General features: G+C 37.3%; 1 protein-coding gene across 1 annotated transcript; it reads left to right on the top strand.

Moving 5' to 3' along the window:
* The first annotated feature begins 5,187 nt into the window (after positions 1–5,187).
* Positions 5,188–18,080, top strand: LOC121041526 (serine protease inhibitor Kazal-type 6). Its single transcript, XM_040492322.1, has 4 exons — positions 5,188–5,300; positions 8,318–8,340; positions 16,597–16,712; positions 17,862–18,080. Exons 1-4 carry the CDS (start codon positions 5,243–5,245, stop codon positions 17,905–17,907), a joined length of 243 nt encoding a protein of 80 aa, XP_040348256.1. The 5' UTR covers positions 5,188–5,242; the 3' UTR covers positions 17,908–18,080.
* The last annotated feature ends 1,390 nt before the right edge of the window (positions 18,081–19,470 follow it).

Raw genomic sequence — 19,470 nt, 5'->3', positions numbered from 1 at the left:
GCTGCAACACTTAAATGTAAAAAAAAAAGAGGTTTGGGGAGGCTTACTAAGAAAACACACGTGCAAAATTCAACTGCAAAAACTGTGAATTCATGAAGAAATACACAAAAACATAAAAAAGAAAGAAAATTAGGAAGACAGAAATCTTTGAATGAAATAGAAATTTTCTTAATACTGTGTTAAGATTCATAACATCAGTTAACTTGCAAAAGTCCTTACTTTATGACTTAGTTCTATTTCCATTGTGGCAAGAGTAATATAAGGAAATGTAAGTAGCCTTGATCACAATGAAATGGGATATGAAGGGAGTGTGGTCGGTGGAGCAAAGGCAGTGAATGGTGAAAGTTATATGAATTGAATAGAGAGAGAATTGCCACTCAATGATCTGCTGGTTGCAAAATCTGACTCCCAGTGTTTGATCGGCGGTCCATGTGTTCTTGCATGAGAGCGAGTATTAGGACCTAGTTCCTCTTTCTCAATAGAAAGCAGGTAAGTAAGTATACAGGGGCTTGTAAGTGACATTACAGTCCTGTTGAAATATATCTGTAGGAAACCAACAAAATGAAAAGAATGGTAGAAAACTAGAGAGCAAACATCTACATGTGTAAAGGAAGGAAGAGGATAGATTTTGAGAAATGTTGTCTTACAATGGTAACTAGTGATCTCTGGTGAATATATAGTGCTTATTTTATAAAAATCTTCTTTGTTGGATTGATGGCTCAATCGGTTGTGTCTGACTTCAGCTCAGGTCATGATCTCACAGTCTGTGAGTTCAAGCCCCACATCAGGCTCTTTGCTGACAGCTCAGAACCTGGAGCCTGCTTCAGATTCAGTGACTCCCTCTCTCTCTGCCCCTCACCCAGTCTCACTCTGTCTCTGTCTCTCTCTCTTTATCAAAAATAAATAAACATTTAAAAATTCTTCTTTGCTTTTTGAATAAATGTGGAATAAATGCTAAATACAAGACAGAGATTTGGAGGATAAAATATTAGTAAAATAGATCTAGACGAACAGACAAATAGATGTCAGATGGGCATAATTTTACAAAGTAACACAGTTTTACAAAAAAAGTAAAGATACATATCAAAAGAATTAAAAAGAATAAGTCGAATTACTGTCAAAGCACAAGATTCTCAAACTCAAAATGCTTGCTAGGGCCAGCAACAAACAAGGCGAATGAGTGAACCAATGACACATTTAAATGAAGCCCTTACCCTAAACTTCAGCTTAACTTTCACCCTGGCAATGAGGGGTCCAAAAAAAGTTTGAGACAATCTTCTGTTTTACATTTTGTTAAATATTCAAAATTTTAAAGTTATGGACTCTTTTAATTTTCTTAAGCCATTGTGTGGGTCAAATGAAATGCATCAATAAATCAGAGTTGATCTTCATGCTACCGGTTTAAGATGTCTACCTTAGAGGATTAAGAAATGTTCTGTGCAGTGTAATATAACTTGCACTTCTCATTGTGTGATATGTAGAATATAGGCATGTAGAATTTAGGCATGAAGCAATTAAAGAAAAGAACATCCCAAGCAAAAGCAACATCATGATGTAAGTTAGGAAAATACAAGTGTAATGGAAATAAATGAGAAACTATGAAGAACTTATTTTGAAAGGGGTGCTGAATCTATGATGGGGAGGAGCAGGAAATATGATAATATGAGCACTTAATAAAGAAGGTGAGGATAGTCAGGAGTGTGCACATATTCTTTCAAAGCAAGTCATGTCCAATATGCCTCGTTGTGTTTCATAAGGGTGGGAGCTTGGTACCATGCCAAAAAATGTGAACATTGATTTCAGTAGAGTAACCTTGGAGATAAGTTGATGAGATATCTTCAACCCTGTTTTGTTCAACGTTTGTCAGTGATGTTGATGATGATCAAGAAGACCTTTACTAGATTTATAGCTGATACAAAGTTGATAGGGATCACTAATGTGATGTCATACTCAAACCTAATAATTTTGAGGCTAAATGCAAAATTTTAATAAAACACTAAAGGAGGAGCTGAGGAAGTTAAAGAAATAAGTATAACATGCATGTAAAGAACCCAGAAATCCACCGTATTAAGAATATTAAGATTTGGAAAAACTAATGAACATCCCTCATATCATACAGTTCATGGCAGAAGTGGAATGAATTCTTCGAGTCTATCTGGAATCAAAGTCTGTGTTCTTTCTTATCCAGCACAGAACCAGTAAGTATAAAAGTACCAGGTACTTTTCTTAGGAGAACTTTAGCTTATATTTTGTAGTGAGTGAGAGATTGAGGTAAATGTCCTTTAAGGTCATAATTAATTATAAAAATCTATGTTTTATTGTTTTCTGATAACACATTAAAGAAGTTTGCACCTGATATACTCAGTAGAGTGGATCCAATTGTACATAAGCTAAGGTTTCTATGTCAAAGAATGAAATGTTCTTATTTCTATTGTTCTTTTCTTCATTTCACAATAATAGCAGAATACACTTGTTTTGCCAATGAAAGATGTTTCCATCTCAGTTATAAAACAAACATTTTCTGAGCGCCTATTAATTGCTAAGGATATTTGGAAGTACTGTAGATACAACGAAATTTCCTCCCATAAAGCATTCAAGAAAAATTTAAATACAGTTTTTAAGGTCTTCATTGGTTGCCTTTGAAATTTTTAGTGTCTGACATCTGAACTATAACTTTCTGTAAAAGACTTTAAGATTATGTGTATGGGAGGGGCGCCTGGGTGGCGCAGTCGGTTAAGCGTCCGACTTCAGTCAGGTCACGATCTCGCGGTCCGTGAGTTCGAGCCCCGCGTCGGGCTCTGGGCTGATGGCTCAGACCCTGGAGCCTGTTTCCGATTCTGTGTCTCCCTCTCTCTCTGCCCCTCCCCCGTTCATGCTCTGTCTCTCTCTGTCCCAAAAATAAATAAACGTTGAAAAAAAAATTAAAAAAAAAAAAAAGATTATGTGTATGGGAGCATGTATATGTCTATGTGTCTGTTACACCACACTCCTTAGAATGAAAATACTGAATGCTTGCCCAACACATGCCTTTCGTTCCCTCTTCTTCCTTTCCTCTCTTTCCTATCCGTACTCCTCACACCCCATTTCCTCCACCCGTGAAATTCACGTCTTTCAAAACTGTCAGGGAAGCAGTTAAAAGCAAATAATTCTTATTTTTGTTATTTTGTCTTTTGCTTCACTTTTGATTAAACAGCAATATCTTACCTGATTACCAAATTCAATACAATGTATTGACCGTTTCCAAAGACAGAAAATGCATCCTAAATTATGAGATTAATCAAATTAAAATTCCTAAAAATATGTTCTCTCCAAAAAGAAAATAAATATCCTGAAATAAAAGGAACAATTTGTAAACTACATATGTATTTTCTTTGCTTTTTCCTTTTTTTAAAGTTTATTTATTTATTTTGAGCAAGCAAGAGAGAGAGAGAGAGAGAGCAGGGGAGGGGAAGAGAGAGAGAGGGTGAGAGAGAATCCCTAGCAGGCTCCACACCATCAGCATGGAGCCCAATGTAGGGCTCAAACCTGCAAACCATGAGATCATGACCTGAGCAGAAACCAAGAGTCAGGAGCTTAACTGACTGAGCCACCCAGGCAACCCTGAATTCTGTATATTTTTCTCAAAGCTATTACTATAAAAGGAAGTCCATTGTTTACAAGTATGATTTTAAGTTATTTATACACACAACACATCAGTCACCTGTGTTTATTTTTTATTTTTATTTTTTTACTTGATTATAGCCAACACACAGTGTTACTTAGTTTTAGGTGTACAACATAATGACTCAGTTTCTCTATACCTTACGCTGTCCTCTCCACCAACCTAGCAACTGTCTGTTACCATACCATGCTGTTACAATGTCATTGACTCTATTCCCTCTGCCTTTTATTCTTGTGACTTATTCATCCCATAATTGGAAGCCTGTATTTCCCACTTGCCTTCACCCATTTTGTTCAACTACCCACACCCTTTCCGGCTGGCAAATGTCAATTTGTGTTCTGCATTTATAGACTTAATTCTGCTTTTTGTTTGTTTGTTCATTTGTTTTGTTTTTAGATTCCACAAAGGAGTGTTTAAACTGGGCACATTTAGCATGTTCTTCCAACACTTTAAATTGTACTTTTCTTCATGATATTTTAAGTAGCTGTTTATGATTTGAAACTTTCTCATTATCATTATACCCATTGTTTATTTTTGTTGTTATTCCCATAAAGAAAGTTATGGCATCCAACTCTTTGATCTCTCTTGCAATTAAATTGGCCATGATAATCGATGGGTCTATGTATATGGACAGTGTATTTTCAAGGAGTTAAAACAAAAAGCTTTAGTATGACCATTCTTTTTTTACTTTACAGAGAAAAGGGAAATATTTAATATACTGTATTTCAAATATTCCTCGATTGGGTAACTTAAAAAAACATTTTAAGTTTTTTGTTTAAATTCCAGTTAGTTAACATACAGTATAATTATTAGTTTCAGGTGTACAATATAGTGATTCAACACTTCCATACATCACCAGTGGTTCTAAACATAGTTTTTGCAAATAAAAAACATACATTGATGGACTCCCTTCTTCATTTGACTTCAGAATTAAAACTCACTGGCATTTGACAACGGCAATTATTTTAAAAATTAACAGGCTGATCCCTCCCCAGAAAGTGCTTTTTCAGATGTAGTCCTGGTGACAGTGTAGGATACCTATTTCTCTGGGGTACACCTTGGATGATGTGGACTTTGAAAATTCAAGTTACACCCAGGATTCCATTCCCTGGTGGTTACTCATCTGGACCACAGACATGCAGGACCTGTCTGAAAGAGACCTAGGCATCAAGCGGGCTCCACCAGTGAATCATCCCTTTAATACAGCAAAACCTTAGAGGGAAGAGCAGGGAGGATATATTGGTTGTTAGGAAAACGTAGGCTACAGGTGGAAAATGACATCCTCAATTATTAATAAGACCCAAGGTGCGAGTCACATAATTGTTCTAATTTTTAAGCATGATGGAGAGCATGAAGCCTTTCTTTAAGTTGGTAAGAGGTCCCAATAAATGCCTAAACTTTACAGATTTGCATGTGGTTTTAGAATGTGATTTATAAAGAAGGTGGAGATCCCAACTCCCTTGATCGCCTCTCTCTCTATATATATATGCCTCATTGTGTGTTTTAGTGCTCTGGGAAGTGTCTTGACACAGAACCTGAGCTGGACAAAGCACTCTTGACCTGAGTGAGCTAACTGGCACCATGAAATTATTGAGTGTCTTTCTGCTCCTGTCTCTGGCTCTTTTCAGCATTTTCTCAGGTGAGTTTTTTTTTCTTAAAATTATAATCCAGTATTTATACTTAACTGGAAATAAGTGTATTTCTCTACCATATTTCACAATTCTCACGATTTTGATATTTAGAAAATTCTGAGATCATAATAATGATAATGATTGTGATAATGAAAATGGAGATAGTAATGATAAACATAACTTTTGTGTTGAGCATATACCATATTCCAGGCATGTACTAAGGGCTTTTATGCATTATCTCCAATACACATGGCAAGGTATTTATATCTATATTCTATATATAAAAAGAAGAACATGGCACAAAGAACTTAAGAAAATTGCCAAAGGACTTGCAACTAGTAAGTAGAATTTAGAATTTGAATCCAAGACTTCTAGACATTACAGTTGATATTTGTTCCACAGAACTAGTCTGGAGGATGAGTAATCGTTGTTAACTATTAGTTTGGCTTCTGAGACAAAAGGAAGATTTCCTGTCCTTATTATTCTTATAACTGGGCTGCAAATAACTGAAATTGAAGCCAGAAGGAAAAAGGCCACTCAGAGAATGTTCCAGAAAAGTGAATGAATCCTAAAATGCAGAAACATATAGGCTGGTAGTTAATTAATCCTTCAGGCAGGGGACTATCTTTTGTCACTTTAATGAGCAATGGTCATATATTCTATCAATTCAGACTGTTTACAGGGTCATTACAGTTCAATCTGGCATTTTTCATCACAGGATCATGTGCACAAACAGGGCCACTGTACCTATTTACTTCCTTCTTTATTATTCTCTTCTTTGCTGTTACAGTGGACAAAGCACATGCTAGAGACTCGAGACCCAACACCTAGGCCCAAATCTGCCACTAATGGCCTGTGTCACCTGGAGAAATAGCACAACATTTTGAGATCTTCTCTCCTTTGTAGAATACTATAAATGTGTGGGTTCTGGGAACTTCCATGTCTGATACAACGTTTTCCAGTGACAAAAGTGGTTGAATTTTGCTGCTATCAGAGATTTTAAATGGCTGAACATGTAAAAAAAACAAGAATTTTTCATTGAAACTAAGAAGATGGACAAGTCATGGTTTGCCGGGAACTGGTCATATTTTTGTAAATAAATACACTTAGAAATTTTTTTTTTAAAATTGGATACAAGATTTCAGTGATGCTATTGAGTTTGACTACGTAAGCCAAACAGCTTGAGTGAGTGGTTCAGTCAACTGCTGAGGTGACATAAAAAATAGATCTATAACTACATTAAAATTTACTTACAAAGATAGTTTCAGAAATTAACTGATATCCTTTTATTGCTTCTCTTTACAAAAGCTAATGGATATTCTCATTGGATCTGAGACTAACACTAACCCAAAACTGAGTCCCTCACAGACTTATCCGTATTTGGGAAGGCACTGGGCCTAAGAGTCTTAATGTGCCAAGGGAAATGAAGATCAGTCTTGGCATTTCCTTTTTACAGCTGTGTGATAACACTGCTGTGTGTCATTTTCCCCTTCTGTAAAATGGGGATGTAAAAGGGCTGGCCCTACATGGCGGTTTAAATGAGAAAATGCATGCAAAGTCCTTAACATAGTGAGTGGGGCATTGTGAGAGTTCGACGAATGCCTATTAATATTGCCATTATTAAAGTTTAATAATAAGAATACTGGATTGGACTCAGACATTGTAAATATTAATCCTGCTTCTGCCTTGACATTTCCTACCTAGGAGACATTTGGTGAAATCTCTCCTCTTCTGATTAAAGATCTGTACAGTGGAGAAATGATGAAAAATTATAACAATGTATTGTCATAAAAATCATTTGAACCGGTCATAAAAATATAGGCTTCCAGGCCCCATGTGATCTTATACAATGGAGTTTTCAAATGATTATCCTTAGAATTTATACTTTGTTGTTGTTTTGTTTTTGTTGTTGAAATTGTGCTTTACTTATTTATTTTTTTAGTAGAGAAATCCTCTTTTTTCATTGAATATAGTGGGCACACAGTGTTACTTTAGTTACAGGTGTAGAACATAGTGATTCAACAAGTCGCATACATTATGCTCTCTCTGCTCACCACAATTGGAGCTACCATCTAGTAACCCACCACACGGCTTACTGCAGTAAGGTTGGTAATCACTACAGCAGATGTTCATTAATTTCCTTTTAAATTTAAAAGCCTTGTGCTGACCAGAGCTAGAGAAGGATCACACTTACTCATCCACTCTCTGTCATCAAAGTGGCCTTGGGCTTACATGGGAGAAGTGTTGTTGACATAGAAGTTCCACAGAAATGGCCAGAAATCAGCAGCAGCGTCTACCAGAACTGAACCTAAGACTTTTATATCAGTATTTTAAACCACTGAGCGAATTAGCCACAACCTAAAATTCACACACATAATCTTAAAGGTGGAGGGAGAGAGAGAAGCAAGACTGTATTTATGGACTTTTTTTCTCTTTCGGGAATTTAGAAAGATGTAGCAGGAGAATGAGTCATAGAGAAGAGAATGAGTTTGTCCTTAAGAGTCTATATTTGGGCCAAGTCTTGAAAGCTGGTTGAGTATAAAGGGCAGAAGTGCAATGTGGGGCTCAAAGAACAAACAAATGTAGTGCCTTCCCCAACTGCCTGTAACAAAGGGTTTGGGGAGGGACTCCATGCACTTGAATCCTAGAATGTCAAATGTAGAGGAAATCTTCCAACCCAGTGAAGCCAGAGATGACAAGGTCATTTCCAGAGTAAATGAGTGACTCGACCAGGGCTATCACATGAATTTCCAGACCCTTAAATTATTTCCTCTCACCTCATCCCAACCTCCAGAAAATATTACCCCATCATAGTACATGTGCTTAATATCCTTTTCAAACTTTCTACTGCTCCCTAAGAAGTGAACACATATAAAAAATAAAACTACCATGCCAAGATTTGTTGAGATGACCAAGAACCAAGAACAAGAAACATGCTGGGCTTGGGCGTGTCCTAATTTTGCAAATCTCTCTTTTTTGCACATTCAGAGACTACCTTGTTTGGATTTTGTGCTTTTTTTTTCAGGTGTCTTCAGTCAAGAAGGAAAGGTCAGTACATATTTTTTATCTTTTATTCAGACCTGGGTGGTGTTTGGCTAGAATTCCCAAACCAAAGAGAGGTTTGCCTGCGGGTGAAAGAGCAGAAACAATGAACAAGCAGACCGAATGCAGAAATCAGAAGCAAATCCTTTTTCAGCTGTAGCATCTCTACGAATATACTGTGTTCCACTTAAAAGAGCCTAAATGCCCATTCTCAGATTTTGTTAAAGTGAAATGAGTATAAATAAAAACAGGATGAATCTGTGATAGCACTGATTTCTATCACTCATTTCACTGTGTGATCTTGGGCAAGTTACTCAGCTTCTCTGAGCTGTAATTTCCACAACTATAGAAAAGGGATAATATTATTCACCTCATAGAGTTAGATTTAAGTTAAATAAACTATGTGGGAGCATTTGGTAAAAGGATGACTTAGCGATTAATCGTTACCAGTTTATCAAGGAGTTATTAGGACAGAGGCTGCTACTTTCTGTTTGGAAGCAAGGCAGTCGGTGGAGGCAGCTTGTTTAATGTTTTGCACTGAGGATACACACACTGATTCACTCAAACTGAAATACAATTTTGGTTAAAAATAGGAATAGACACGAGTTATCTTCAAGATTTGGCTGATTAATCCACCAACTTTTTTCCAGTTCTCTTGTTCTACCAAAAGACAACACAAATCATCAGTATTCGCTCTGCCAATCCTGTCCCTGTGTCTATACTGAACATTTTTACGTGACTTTTGGCCTTGGTTCTTGTTTATCCTTGTTGTGCTCAAGAACTCTTGGCGTCCAGATACCACTGCCAAATGATTGGAGTTAGCAAAGGAGTTGAAAAATATTTTCCAACCCTAGTATACCTACCACTTGCACAAAACTTTTTTTTATTTCAAATTTTAGCATCTCAGAAATTGATGAATGCCTTACAATCGATGATGCCTTACAATTAACTGCCAGTGTGTGTGTGTCTTTGTGTGTGTGCACAAACACATGCACTTGTGTCCTAGTGCACGTGCACATGTGTTTGTATTGCTATATATAATCATACATTCTAAATTTGATTTATTCTTATGTTTAAATATATATGGTAGCACAGACTATGTTAAATGTCAAAACCAACAAACAGAGAAAGGACATCAGATCAAGACAAACATTTCATATCCCATTAGGTAGTGATATGTGATAAGGCTATTATACATACTTTTAAAATATATGGAATTTAACCCCAGCTTTCTCCTTAACACACAAGTTGCTTCTCTTCTTTCAGCTTGGAATTCCAGATGGGACTTTTCGTGTTTTCTAGGGCTCATTTAAAATCTGCAATTTACTAATTCTATTCCTTTAGATGGACCCAAGTCTTAGAGTCTACTTCCCTGAGGATCACAGGGGATGCTTCCTCAGTATGCCAATCCCTAGACACCATGCAAGACTTACTGAATAATAATCACACAGCTGGGGAGTTTTGAATCTACATTCTAGGTAATTATCTGATGCTGGGAAGCAGTGACTTTCAAACATTCAAACACACTAGAGACAACATAGACCAGTCCTTGTTCGAATACTTACAGGCTGTCTCTTGGGATGTCTCTTGCCTTCTCATTGTCTCTGTTTCCACATCCCTAAAATGAAAATACGGATTCAATGATCTCTAAAGCCTCTTCTGGCCTTAGGTATCTGAATCCTATGAAGGCTACTGTTTTTCTTCTGCGTGGCTGGAAGGATGGTGACAGTCCCATCAAAAGACAGAAGTTCAAACTGTCTTTAGGAGCATGCCTACTCAAGTTGATCCAGCCAGTACAAAGGGAGAAAGATTTTCTCTGACATCAAAGTCATTCTTCTGATGCCAGGAAAGCTCTCCATGATGGAGCACCTGATGGGAAGTTAGAGTGAGCAGCTGAAATTATTGACTTGTAAAAGTTTCACATTCTTTCAAAGAGAGTGTTCAAACTAAACAAAAAGCATGTTCCTGGACTTTTGGAATTAAGAGTCTTGTAAAATTTTCCCCATAAATGTAAATGACTAATATGCTGTCAGCTCTTTAATTTGCCAAGTAGGAACATTAAGTAACATAAAAATAATATAGTAATAATAATAATTAAAAGTAAAACTATTTGCCCTCACCAGCCTTCATTAAAGAAATTATTGTATCATACCAAAGTGCTTGAATGACATAATCTCAAAATAAGAATAGTTTTTTTAATGGAATAGATTTTTCTTTTAGAACTATTCCCTACAGGGGCGCCTGGGTGGCGCAGTCGGTTAAGCGTCCGGCTTCAGCCAGGTCACGATCTCCTGGTCCGTGAGTTCGAGCCCCGCGTCAGGCTCTGGGATGATGGCTCAGAGCCTGGAGCCTGTTTCAGATTCTGTGTCTCCTTCTCTCTCTGCCCCTCCCCCGTTCATGCTCTGTGTCTCTCTGTCCCAAAAATAAATAAAAAAAAAAAAAGTTGGAAAAAAAAAAAAAAGAACTACTCCCTACATTGTTTTATTTTTCTTATTTCCCTACCAAGCTGTGTATTTGGGAACATAATCTTAAGGATCTGTTTAAAAGAATATTCCAGATTGAAATTAACATAACAAACTGCTGAAAACTAATAATCGTCAACCATTTCCTTTTTACAATAATTTTAAGATACCTATATTTATTTCTGGTAGTATTTTTAAAATTATTTTTAATGTTTATTTATTTTTGAGAGTGAGAGAAACAGAGCACAAGCGAGAGAGAGACAGAGAGAGAAGGAGACACAGAATCCAAAGCAGGCTCCAGGCTCTGAGCTGTCAGCACAGAGCCTGACACAGGGCTCAAACTCACAGACCGTGAGATCATGACATGAGCCAAAGTCAGATGCTTTACCACCTGAGTCACCCAAGTGCCCCTATTTCTGTTAGTATGTTAAGATAAAGGCATGGTAAATATTAGTATAGTTAGTAAAACAATGGTCTATGGCTAAAATATGTTTGGGACAGTTCATTTTTCCTAATTAGCTTGCATTAATTTACAGTTAAGATACTGAGAGAATAACTAAATACAACTTGGCAGTGTTAACCGGCATCTATAACTACGGATAGGAGAACTCAGGCTTTAGAAAGAAGACCTATCTCCTTCAAGTTTACCAAGAGCAGTAAAACTGTGCAGTCAGCATCTTCGGATGCCAGACTCCACATTGAGTGAGCTTCTGTAGCTCCACACTACCTCTGATCAGCAGTAGAAAGCCATTGTGCCGTACATGTGAATGCATAGTTTTCTTTTTTTTAATGTTTATTTGCTTATTTATTTTGAGAGAGTACGAGGTGAAGGAGGGCAGAGAGAGAGGGAGAGAGAAAGAATCCCAAGCAGGCTCCACGCCGTCAGCGCAGAGCCCAACTCCGGGCTCGATTTCACTAACCACAAGATCGTGACCTGAGCCGAAATCAAGAGTTGGACGCTTAACTGACTGAGCCACCCAGGTGCCCCAAGCGGCATAATTTTCTAAACAAATACATGCTATCGTTTACTATCCTCGCTTCTTAAGTAAAAAAGTACTATAATGAAAACAGTCATTTAAAATAAGCAAATTTGTCTCCACGTGCAGCAGGGATTTGGGAACTTGGAGGACTTAGAAACAGAGAGCATAATTCACTACCTTGGCTCAGGAAAGAAATGTTGAGGGTGGTGACAGGTCGTAAATTTGGAATTGGTGAAGAAGGACGTAGGGTAAAGAAATACATGAAGGGTGATACTTGCAAAGGGAAAGAAGTGGCAGTGTTTTAACCTGAGGTAGGTTGAAGAATCTGAAGAATGGTGCTATGGTAAAAAGTGAAAAAAAAAAAAAAAAACAATGAAATGTAGAACTAATTTGGAGGGAGAGATAAAGAGTTATAGTTTGGCATAATTTAATATGAAGTGTGAATCAAATCATTGACTAAAGTTGCCCTATATATTTCACCTATTCTCGCCTTTACTGAAAAATACTCCCTATGCATATATATCAGCTCCTTTCTTTATCATACCCCTCCCTGACTTGGCTTCTGCTTCCCCTGTCTTCACACTCCTTCCACACACCAAAAGTGCTCTTTAAAAAAAAAAAAAAAAAAAAAAAAAAAAGGCTGCTTTCAGGACATAGCCATTATTCATGATTTCTTTATGTGCTATGATTGATCACTCCAAATGTTTTTGGAACTCTCCCCTGACTTCTACACTACATCAATACCCTGGCTCTCCAACTATTTCTCTTCTATTCCCTTTATTGTCTTTTCTGTTTTCTTCCCAAGTATTCACTATGGGAATTTTCAAGAAAATTCTATGTATTTGATTTTTTCTCTCAGAACATGTATTTTCCCAGATGATACTGATGAGTTCCAGACCTTTTTTCCCTTTAGTCTCCATCAAAATCTCAGACTAATTCCTCATTGTCAGAAATACACCATCCTCAACATTTCTTTCCTGAGCCAATGCAGTGAATTCTGCTCTCTGTTTCTAATTCCTCCAAGTTTCAAAATCCCTGCTGTATGTGCTGATTTTAAACAACTGTTTTCATTATAGTACTTTTTTGCTTAAGAAGTCCTACACTCTGGGGTGTGTGTGTGTGTGTGTGTGTGTGTGTGTGTGTATGTATTTGCAAATTTTTATTGGCTTTATTTGTAGAACTAAAATGCTGGACTAAAATACCAATAATCCTGACTCTTCAGTTGATTTAGTAACTATATGAGCTCATTTTTCAGACAAGTTAAAGGATTTGGTAGTCACTATTAGCAAAAAAACATATTCGGGTACTAAAGTGTTGTTTTATTCCAAATTTTAGAGGGCACAGTGTTTTGAAGAACCACAAGGGGTCACCCAAGCAGTCTCCGGAAGCTGAACTAAGGAAATAAATGGAGGTGCTTGTTAAATCCAACACCAATTTTAAAAACATCCCAAAATTCACTAAAATAGGATAAGAAATAATGGGCTCCAGAAATTGTATATTGTGATACAGTTTATACATTGTTAGTATTTGTAGTAGCAATATTCCAAATACCTGGAGCTTTACAAAGTGTTTTCAAAGGATTTATCATCAAAGTTAGGGGAGGTTTGCAAGAAGAAGCTTATTTTCCACACTCCTAGCCCAGGGCTGTTTCAAATATTCTATCCTGACTCTCTACAACTTTTACATGACCACCTTGGATTCTCATAGCAACTCTGGCAGTGAAGCTTAGAAACTGTTATTTTTTTTTAAGTTTTTAATTAAGAAAATTGAGGCACAGATATTGAGTACTTTGTCTAAGATGGCACAACTAGTTAATGGCAAGCAGCAGAACAAGTCCTATAATGGGATCCTTTGGCTCCAGTTCAGGGATGGTTGGAAGCCACTACAATTTGAAAGTGTGAGGTGTGTTTATTTTCTAAGGAAGTGTGTTCATATGCCATTTGATTGATTTGCTTTTAATTGTTGAAACCTTTATTCTTCCTAGTAATTCCAGGGGGCAGTGGAAGGGGAAAGTGGCCTTGGGGAAGGAGGTGGGGTCTAGACACTCTCACGGTGTCTTCCCAACTGCCTCTCCGTATTTGCCCCCCAACTGCCTCTTCCATATCTGCTTTCTAAAGGACAAAAGAGGGTGGATTGCAAGATCAGAGGGCCGACTGCCAGGGAAAGGTGTCTTAAGGAGGCGTCTCTCTCATGTAAGAGACTTTCTTTTTTCTTTACCTCACTGACCTGACAGTAGAGACACACATACCTCCGACTGAGATGTGCTGTCCTCAGCTTCCATACTGCCTGTGCCTGGCCCAAGGGGGCATCTATCACACACTGTGCCATAATGATCTATGTCGTCTCTGTTTCCCTGATGCAAATGAGGTGGTGAGCTACTGAGAGTGTTTGTGACTGATTCCTCTTTGTATCATCAGCACCCAGCACTGTGTCCTCCAAATTACTAGCTACCCATTGGCTGTTTGTGGAATAAATGAAAATATTAATGATGATTCGGGGGTTTACAGTTCTTTCTTGGCCCAAGCACACAGTTGCAAATGTGTACATCAACGACTTAAATGTAAAATACAAAACAGCTTTTGAGAAGAAAGTGTCCTATGATTTATAATGCCCCAAAGATTTTCCAGCCTTTTTTCCATTTGGAGACCTACAAGAAAGATTACTCTCCTGGAGGTATTAAGAAAGGGTAGCGTTTTCTTTAAGAGTTGTGGGAGCAAGTGGGACTCAAGGTGAAACTATCTCCTATGCAACAATGCCCTAAGATCTCTGATAAATACCATACTGCCCAACATCAACAGTACAAGTGCCTAATTTCAACAAAAATCTATATTTAATAGTCTCAGATGCCTTAAACCTGATATATGTGATATTTTTAAACTCAGTTGTGTGATTCTTTTGCTGAGCATTTCTCCATGCAAACCTTCAGAGAGGTTTGTCAATATACAATTGTTTACATAATATCTTGAACGAATGATTCATTTCACCTTGCCCATACATTCCGTTCATAAGGTACTTCAATAAAGTCTGTATGTCTTGACTGTAAGTGTGGTCAAGGGTGCCTAGCGACAGGTGTTCTTTTTTTCTCTCAATGAGAATGTGTCGGAAATCAGCCATAGCAGATTGTTGGCAATTTGGATCAGCAATGAGAAGGAATATGTCCAAGCACTGATTTCAGTGCCTCCTGGTTATGTGGCATTGGTAAGCCACATAATTTTCTTGAGGATCACTATTCATATCCATAAACTGGTTAACATAGCATTATTCAATGCATATCTCAGGGTTATTGTGAGGCTCAACTCAACTAATCCACATAAGAATAGTTTAAATATTATGAATCCATTAATAAACATAAGATAGATGGAGTAAAGGATGGTCCCTGTGTTCATGTTTAGATGTTACTTCATTTCAGGGGCGCCCAGGTGGCTCAGTCAGTTAAGCATCAGACTCTTGATCTCAGCTGAGGTCTTGATCTGAGGGTCATGAGTCCAAGCATAGTGTTGCGTTCTGAGCTGGGTGTGAAGCCTACTTAAAAATAAATAAATAAATAAATAAATAAATAAATAAATAAATGTAACTTCATTCCACACAGCTGACATTTGGAAGAGCTCAGTTTGACCTATTACATATTGCCCATACCCTGTAATAAAATGAGTCAAATGTCATTTGCACAGCAAATACTTACTCAGTTGACACTGAATTGAAAAGAATCTTAAAACTCCAGGTTACTTCTGAGAGACCACTATAAGTAAGGAGACATATTAGTGGCATTGGTACCACCATTCCTTCCATAGAACTCATGACAAGATTTACTAATTAGTCATAGCATATGTTTTCATCAAGGCTGGATGCAACCTCAGAATCCTTCTAAATAGAGCAGCTTAGATAGCCATTACTGTGTTTTTACAGTAGGCACAAAAGTTCAAATTCCACAAATAGACTCTGAGATAGAGGAAGTTACTAATAAAGACATTAGAATGGTATTTTCAAGAGATAATAAATGGATGTAGCAGCCATGGAGAAAACTAACAAGCCATCAGATAACATCTGGGAACTCTTTGCTTACAAGGAGTTCCTTGCAATAGCATCCATATCTTTATAGCAATGCAGGAGTGCTATTAGAGTTAAATTAATACAGTAAAAGAAAGAGAGGAAAGAAGGGAGGGAAGGAGGAAGGAAGAAAAGAGGGGAAGAAGGAAGGAAAGAAAAAGCAAGCAGCATGTAAAGCCCCAAAACGACTCTCATTTAGAATAATTTAGTGTTGGAGCAAAAAGTCCTACCTATAGCATTTGCCTCACTCCTTATATGATAAGTAAGCATCTGCTGTACACCATTAACTTTCTCCTGAATATAATAACTACAGAAATGGGTTTCCTGTGTCTCAAAGGGAAAGTCTCAGTTACATTTAATAAATTCTAGTTAAGCAGATAAGGAAAGCTATTTTCTATTTCAGGAAGCTTTATATCATGGGTGTGTGTGTGTGTGTGTGTGTGTGTAAGTTTACCCAAAGCTTCTGTTCTTTTTTTTTTTTTTAATTTTTTTTTTCAACGTTTATTTATTTTTGGGACAGAGAGAGACAGAGCATGAACGGGGGAGGGTCAGAGAGAGAGGGAGGCACAGAATCGGAAACAGGCTCCAGGCTCTGAGCCATCAGCCCAGAGCCTGACGCGGGGCTCGAACTCACGGACCGCGAGATCGTGACCTGGCTGAAGTCGGACGCTTAACTGACTGCGCCACCCAGGCGCCCCCAAAGCTTCTGTTCTAAGAGACAGTCCCTTAGACAGAATGCATTAATGTCAATGTCATTGTGCTTATGTTGGTAGATTGACTGCGGTGAGTTCCGGGATCCCAAGGTCTATTGCACACGGGAATCTAATCCCCACTGTGGTTCTGATGGCCAGACATACGGCAATCAATGTGCCTTCTGTAAGGCGGTGGTGTAAGTATTCATCAAAATCAGAAACATGAGAAGCTTGGAGAAAATTTTTCATCAATAAAAATATTCTTTTATCCAAATTATTTTCAGACATTTCATTTTATACCAAATTATATGTTACTAAGGTACCAATTTCCATCCATTCTTCTCTTTTATTTTAATGGAAAGAGCCTTTCAGGAAAGAATAGAGTAAAAGATTACCCTTTATTATTCAGACTATTCAAACTTTACAGTTAGTATACTAGGAAGATTCTACCAAGGACCAATATTTATTGAATTTCCACATTTATAAGGAACAGAACAGATGCTGTAGATTTTAGCTAATAAACTGTGACCTTCCCAGTAGATCAGTTTATAATTAATAAAAATTTATCCAACCAATCAATCAGTCAATCTTTTAGTCTGATTGATTACTCTATAACCAAGGGAATTATAACCTTTGTTTAAGCCAGATAAAAGTTGTCTCACTTCCTCACCACTGTCTTCATTTCCTTGTATTAGAGTTTCTTCTGTGAATGTCTTAATTATCCTCAACTTTGCTGTAAAATTCCTAAGCACGGGTATTATATAACTCCCTATTAATAATAAGAAAACCAAGCATACAGAGTGAAATTAATAAATAGTGAATCAACACATAACAAATATGTGCCTCTTGCTTATGTAACATATCTGACTAACACCAAACTTTTCCCAGAAGAAAAGCAGTAGGGTAAGATGAGATTTGATTTAATGGATGCCTACTACTGAGAAGAACTGAATATATGATCTGCTATAAAATGCCAAATTCCTGAACACTTGGTTCAACTCCTTACAGCTTCTATCAGAACTATGACACTAGAATCTTTGCCATTATCTCTCCTGTCACTTTTGCCTTTTCCGGCTGTGTACATACTTACTCTGAGACAATGAACACTTGAAACCAAAAGGTCTAAGCCTGGGCAAAACTCTGAAATTTGTTTACATTTCATGCTGTCTGTAATTTGTCCAGATGTCATCTCTGAGTACATTTAATTGACCTCTGCCTTGTCGTAAATGTGGAGAAATGTAGAATCACATGACTACATGAACTATGGAAAGCAAACCTTTTTCCAACCTTTGTGAGGAATACTGATGATACTGCACTGACCATGCATTCATCTTTCTCTTTTGTAGGAAAAGTGGTGGGAAGATCAACCTAAAGCATCAAGGAAAATGCTGAAGTTTTGTGCAGTGTCTGTGCTGACTTCCAGCTGCTGCTTTTCTCACTTCTGTTTTTCTCTAATGGATCCTTTAAATTTATAAGACACACCTACTCTGCCTGGCTCTTGGGTAGCTCAATACATATCTATTTCCCTGGATTTGCTTGTCAATAAAGTAAATTCTGTAGAAGCATTTCTTGTGTTTTTACTCTGAGATCAAGAAGACATACAGATATAATTACATGGCTTATTGACTGGCATAAACTTGGATAAAAAGACCTGGTTTTTTTGGATCTAAATCAACCAAGCAGTCACTGTGGGATCTTGGGAAAATCTCTTCCCCTCTCTTATTCTTACAGTTGCCACGTGGATGGTAAAGTATTTTTAACAATGTGATACCACATTAGGCTTACAGTTATTTTACAGTATCTATTATTTAAGCTGTAGAATATGTAATATCATTTCTTCCTAATTTCAGGAAAAATATTTTATATAAAAATAAAACGTTCAGCTTCTCTAGACCCCAGCTTTCTCATCTTTATGGAGTGGTGGACTTATGCAGATAGATGTTACCCTTTATTTATACAATTTAATAGGACCCAACCAAACTGGGGGATGCATCTAATATTTAGATAAAGAGCCTGGGAGTGGATTAAGTTATGCTAGGGAAGATAGACACCTTCTACTTCTTCAAGTGTGGTATTTGTGCTCTTCCGTGCTTACAGACTATTCTTTTTGCTGGAGCAAAATGATCATATAATATATAATTAGGGTAATAAGAGGGTGGACCATTGAGTCACACAGACCAGAATGTGAGTCATGACTCTCACATAAGGTATTTGTTTTTGAACAAGTCATTTGATTTCTTCGATTTATGATGTATTCACCTGTAAAATGGAGACCCTAGTATCTATGTCCTAAATTTATCATGAAGATTAAGAAAATGAAGCATGTAAGCAGTTAAATGATCTCTGATGTGTAACAAGAGGTCAAAAATCAGTAGATTTTGCTATTATGTTCTGTTTTCAGTTTCAGCATTATACTTCTTCACTGCCCAGGATATTTTTGTTCTTTTTCTCAGTATTTACAGTTTTTTTCTACCTTCTGTTCCTTTAACATTTTTGAAAATTCTCATCACGTGAGTTTTTTTCTCTGTCCTTTTTTTATCTGTATTCTAAGTGCCCTGCTTCCTGGGGAAATTCAGTTCTTTTCTCCTTTTTAGTTCTTACTCCCTGAAGTAATGTATTATTTCTAACGGAGGCATGAAGACACTATGTGTAGTTGAGAAACTGAGTCATTGTACATCTTTAAACGTATCCCTCCCAATGTGGTCCACTCCTCCTCTCTCCCTGTTGGAGCAGTCCCCTCCCCTCAGGCCAGATTCCTGTCAGCTGTCCACACAAAATGTGTATTTCCACCACACTATTCTGTCTGACCTGGAATGCCTCTTGGACCACCTTGTGCCACTCTGTCTACCGTTTCTCCCTCAAACACATCCTTTACTTACATCTTAAGATTACCATTTACTTCAAGGTTTATTTCAGGTGCCATAACTGAGTAAATAATTAAATTACTATCTCTTG

This window comes from Herpailurus yagouaroundi, unplaced genomic scaffold, assembly GCF_014898765.1.
Source record: "Herpailurus yagouaroundi ecotype Mexico unplaced genomic scaffold, PumYag 29, whole genome shotgun sequence".
In the NCBI taxonomy this organism is placed as follows: domain Eukaryota; kingdom Metazoa; phylum Chordata; class Mammalia; order Carnivora; family Felidae; genus Herpailurus; species Herpailurus yagouaroundi.
The sequence above is the reverse complement of the archived record's forward strand: the minus strand, read 5'-3'. Positions and strand labels throughout refer to the sequence as shown.

Coding starts and splice junctions, on each gene's coding strand:
- LOC121041526 (XM_040492322.1), top strand. CDS start 5,243: ATGAAATTATTGAGTGTCTTTCTGCTCCTGTCTCTGGCTCTTTTCAGC. Junction 5,301..8,317: donor TCTTTTCAGCATTTTCTCAG/GTGAGTTTTTTT, acceptor TTTTTTTTTCAG/GTGTCTTCAGTCAAGAAGGA. Junction 16,713..17,861: donor GCCTTCTGTAAGGCGGTGGT/GTAAGTATTCAT, acceptor TCTCTTTTGTAG/GAAAAGTGGTGGGAAGATCA.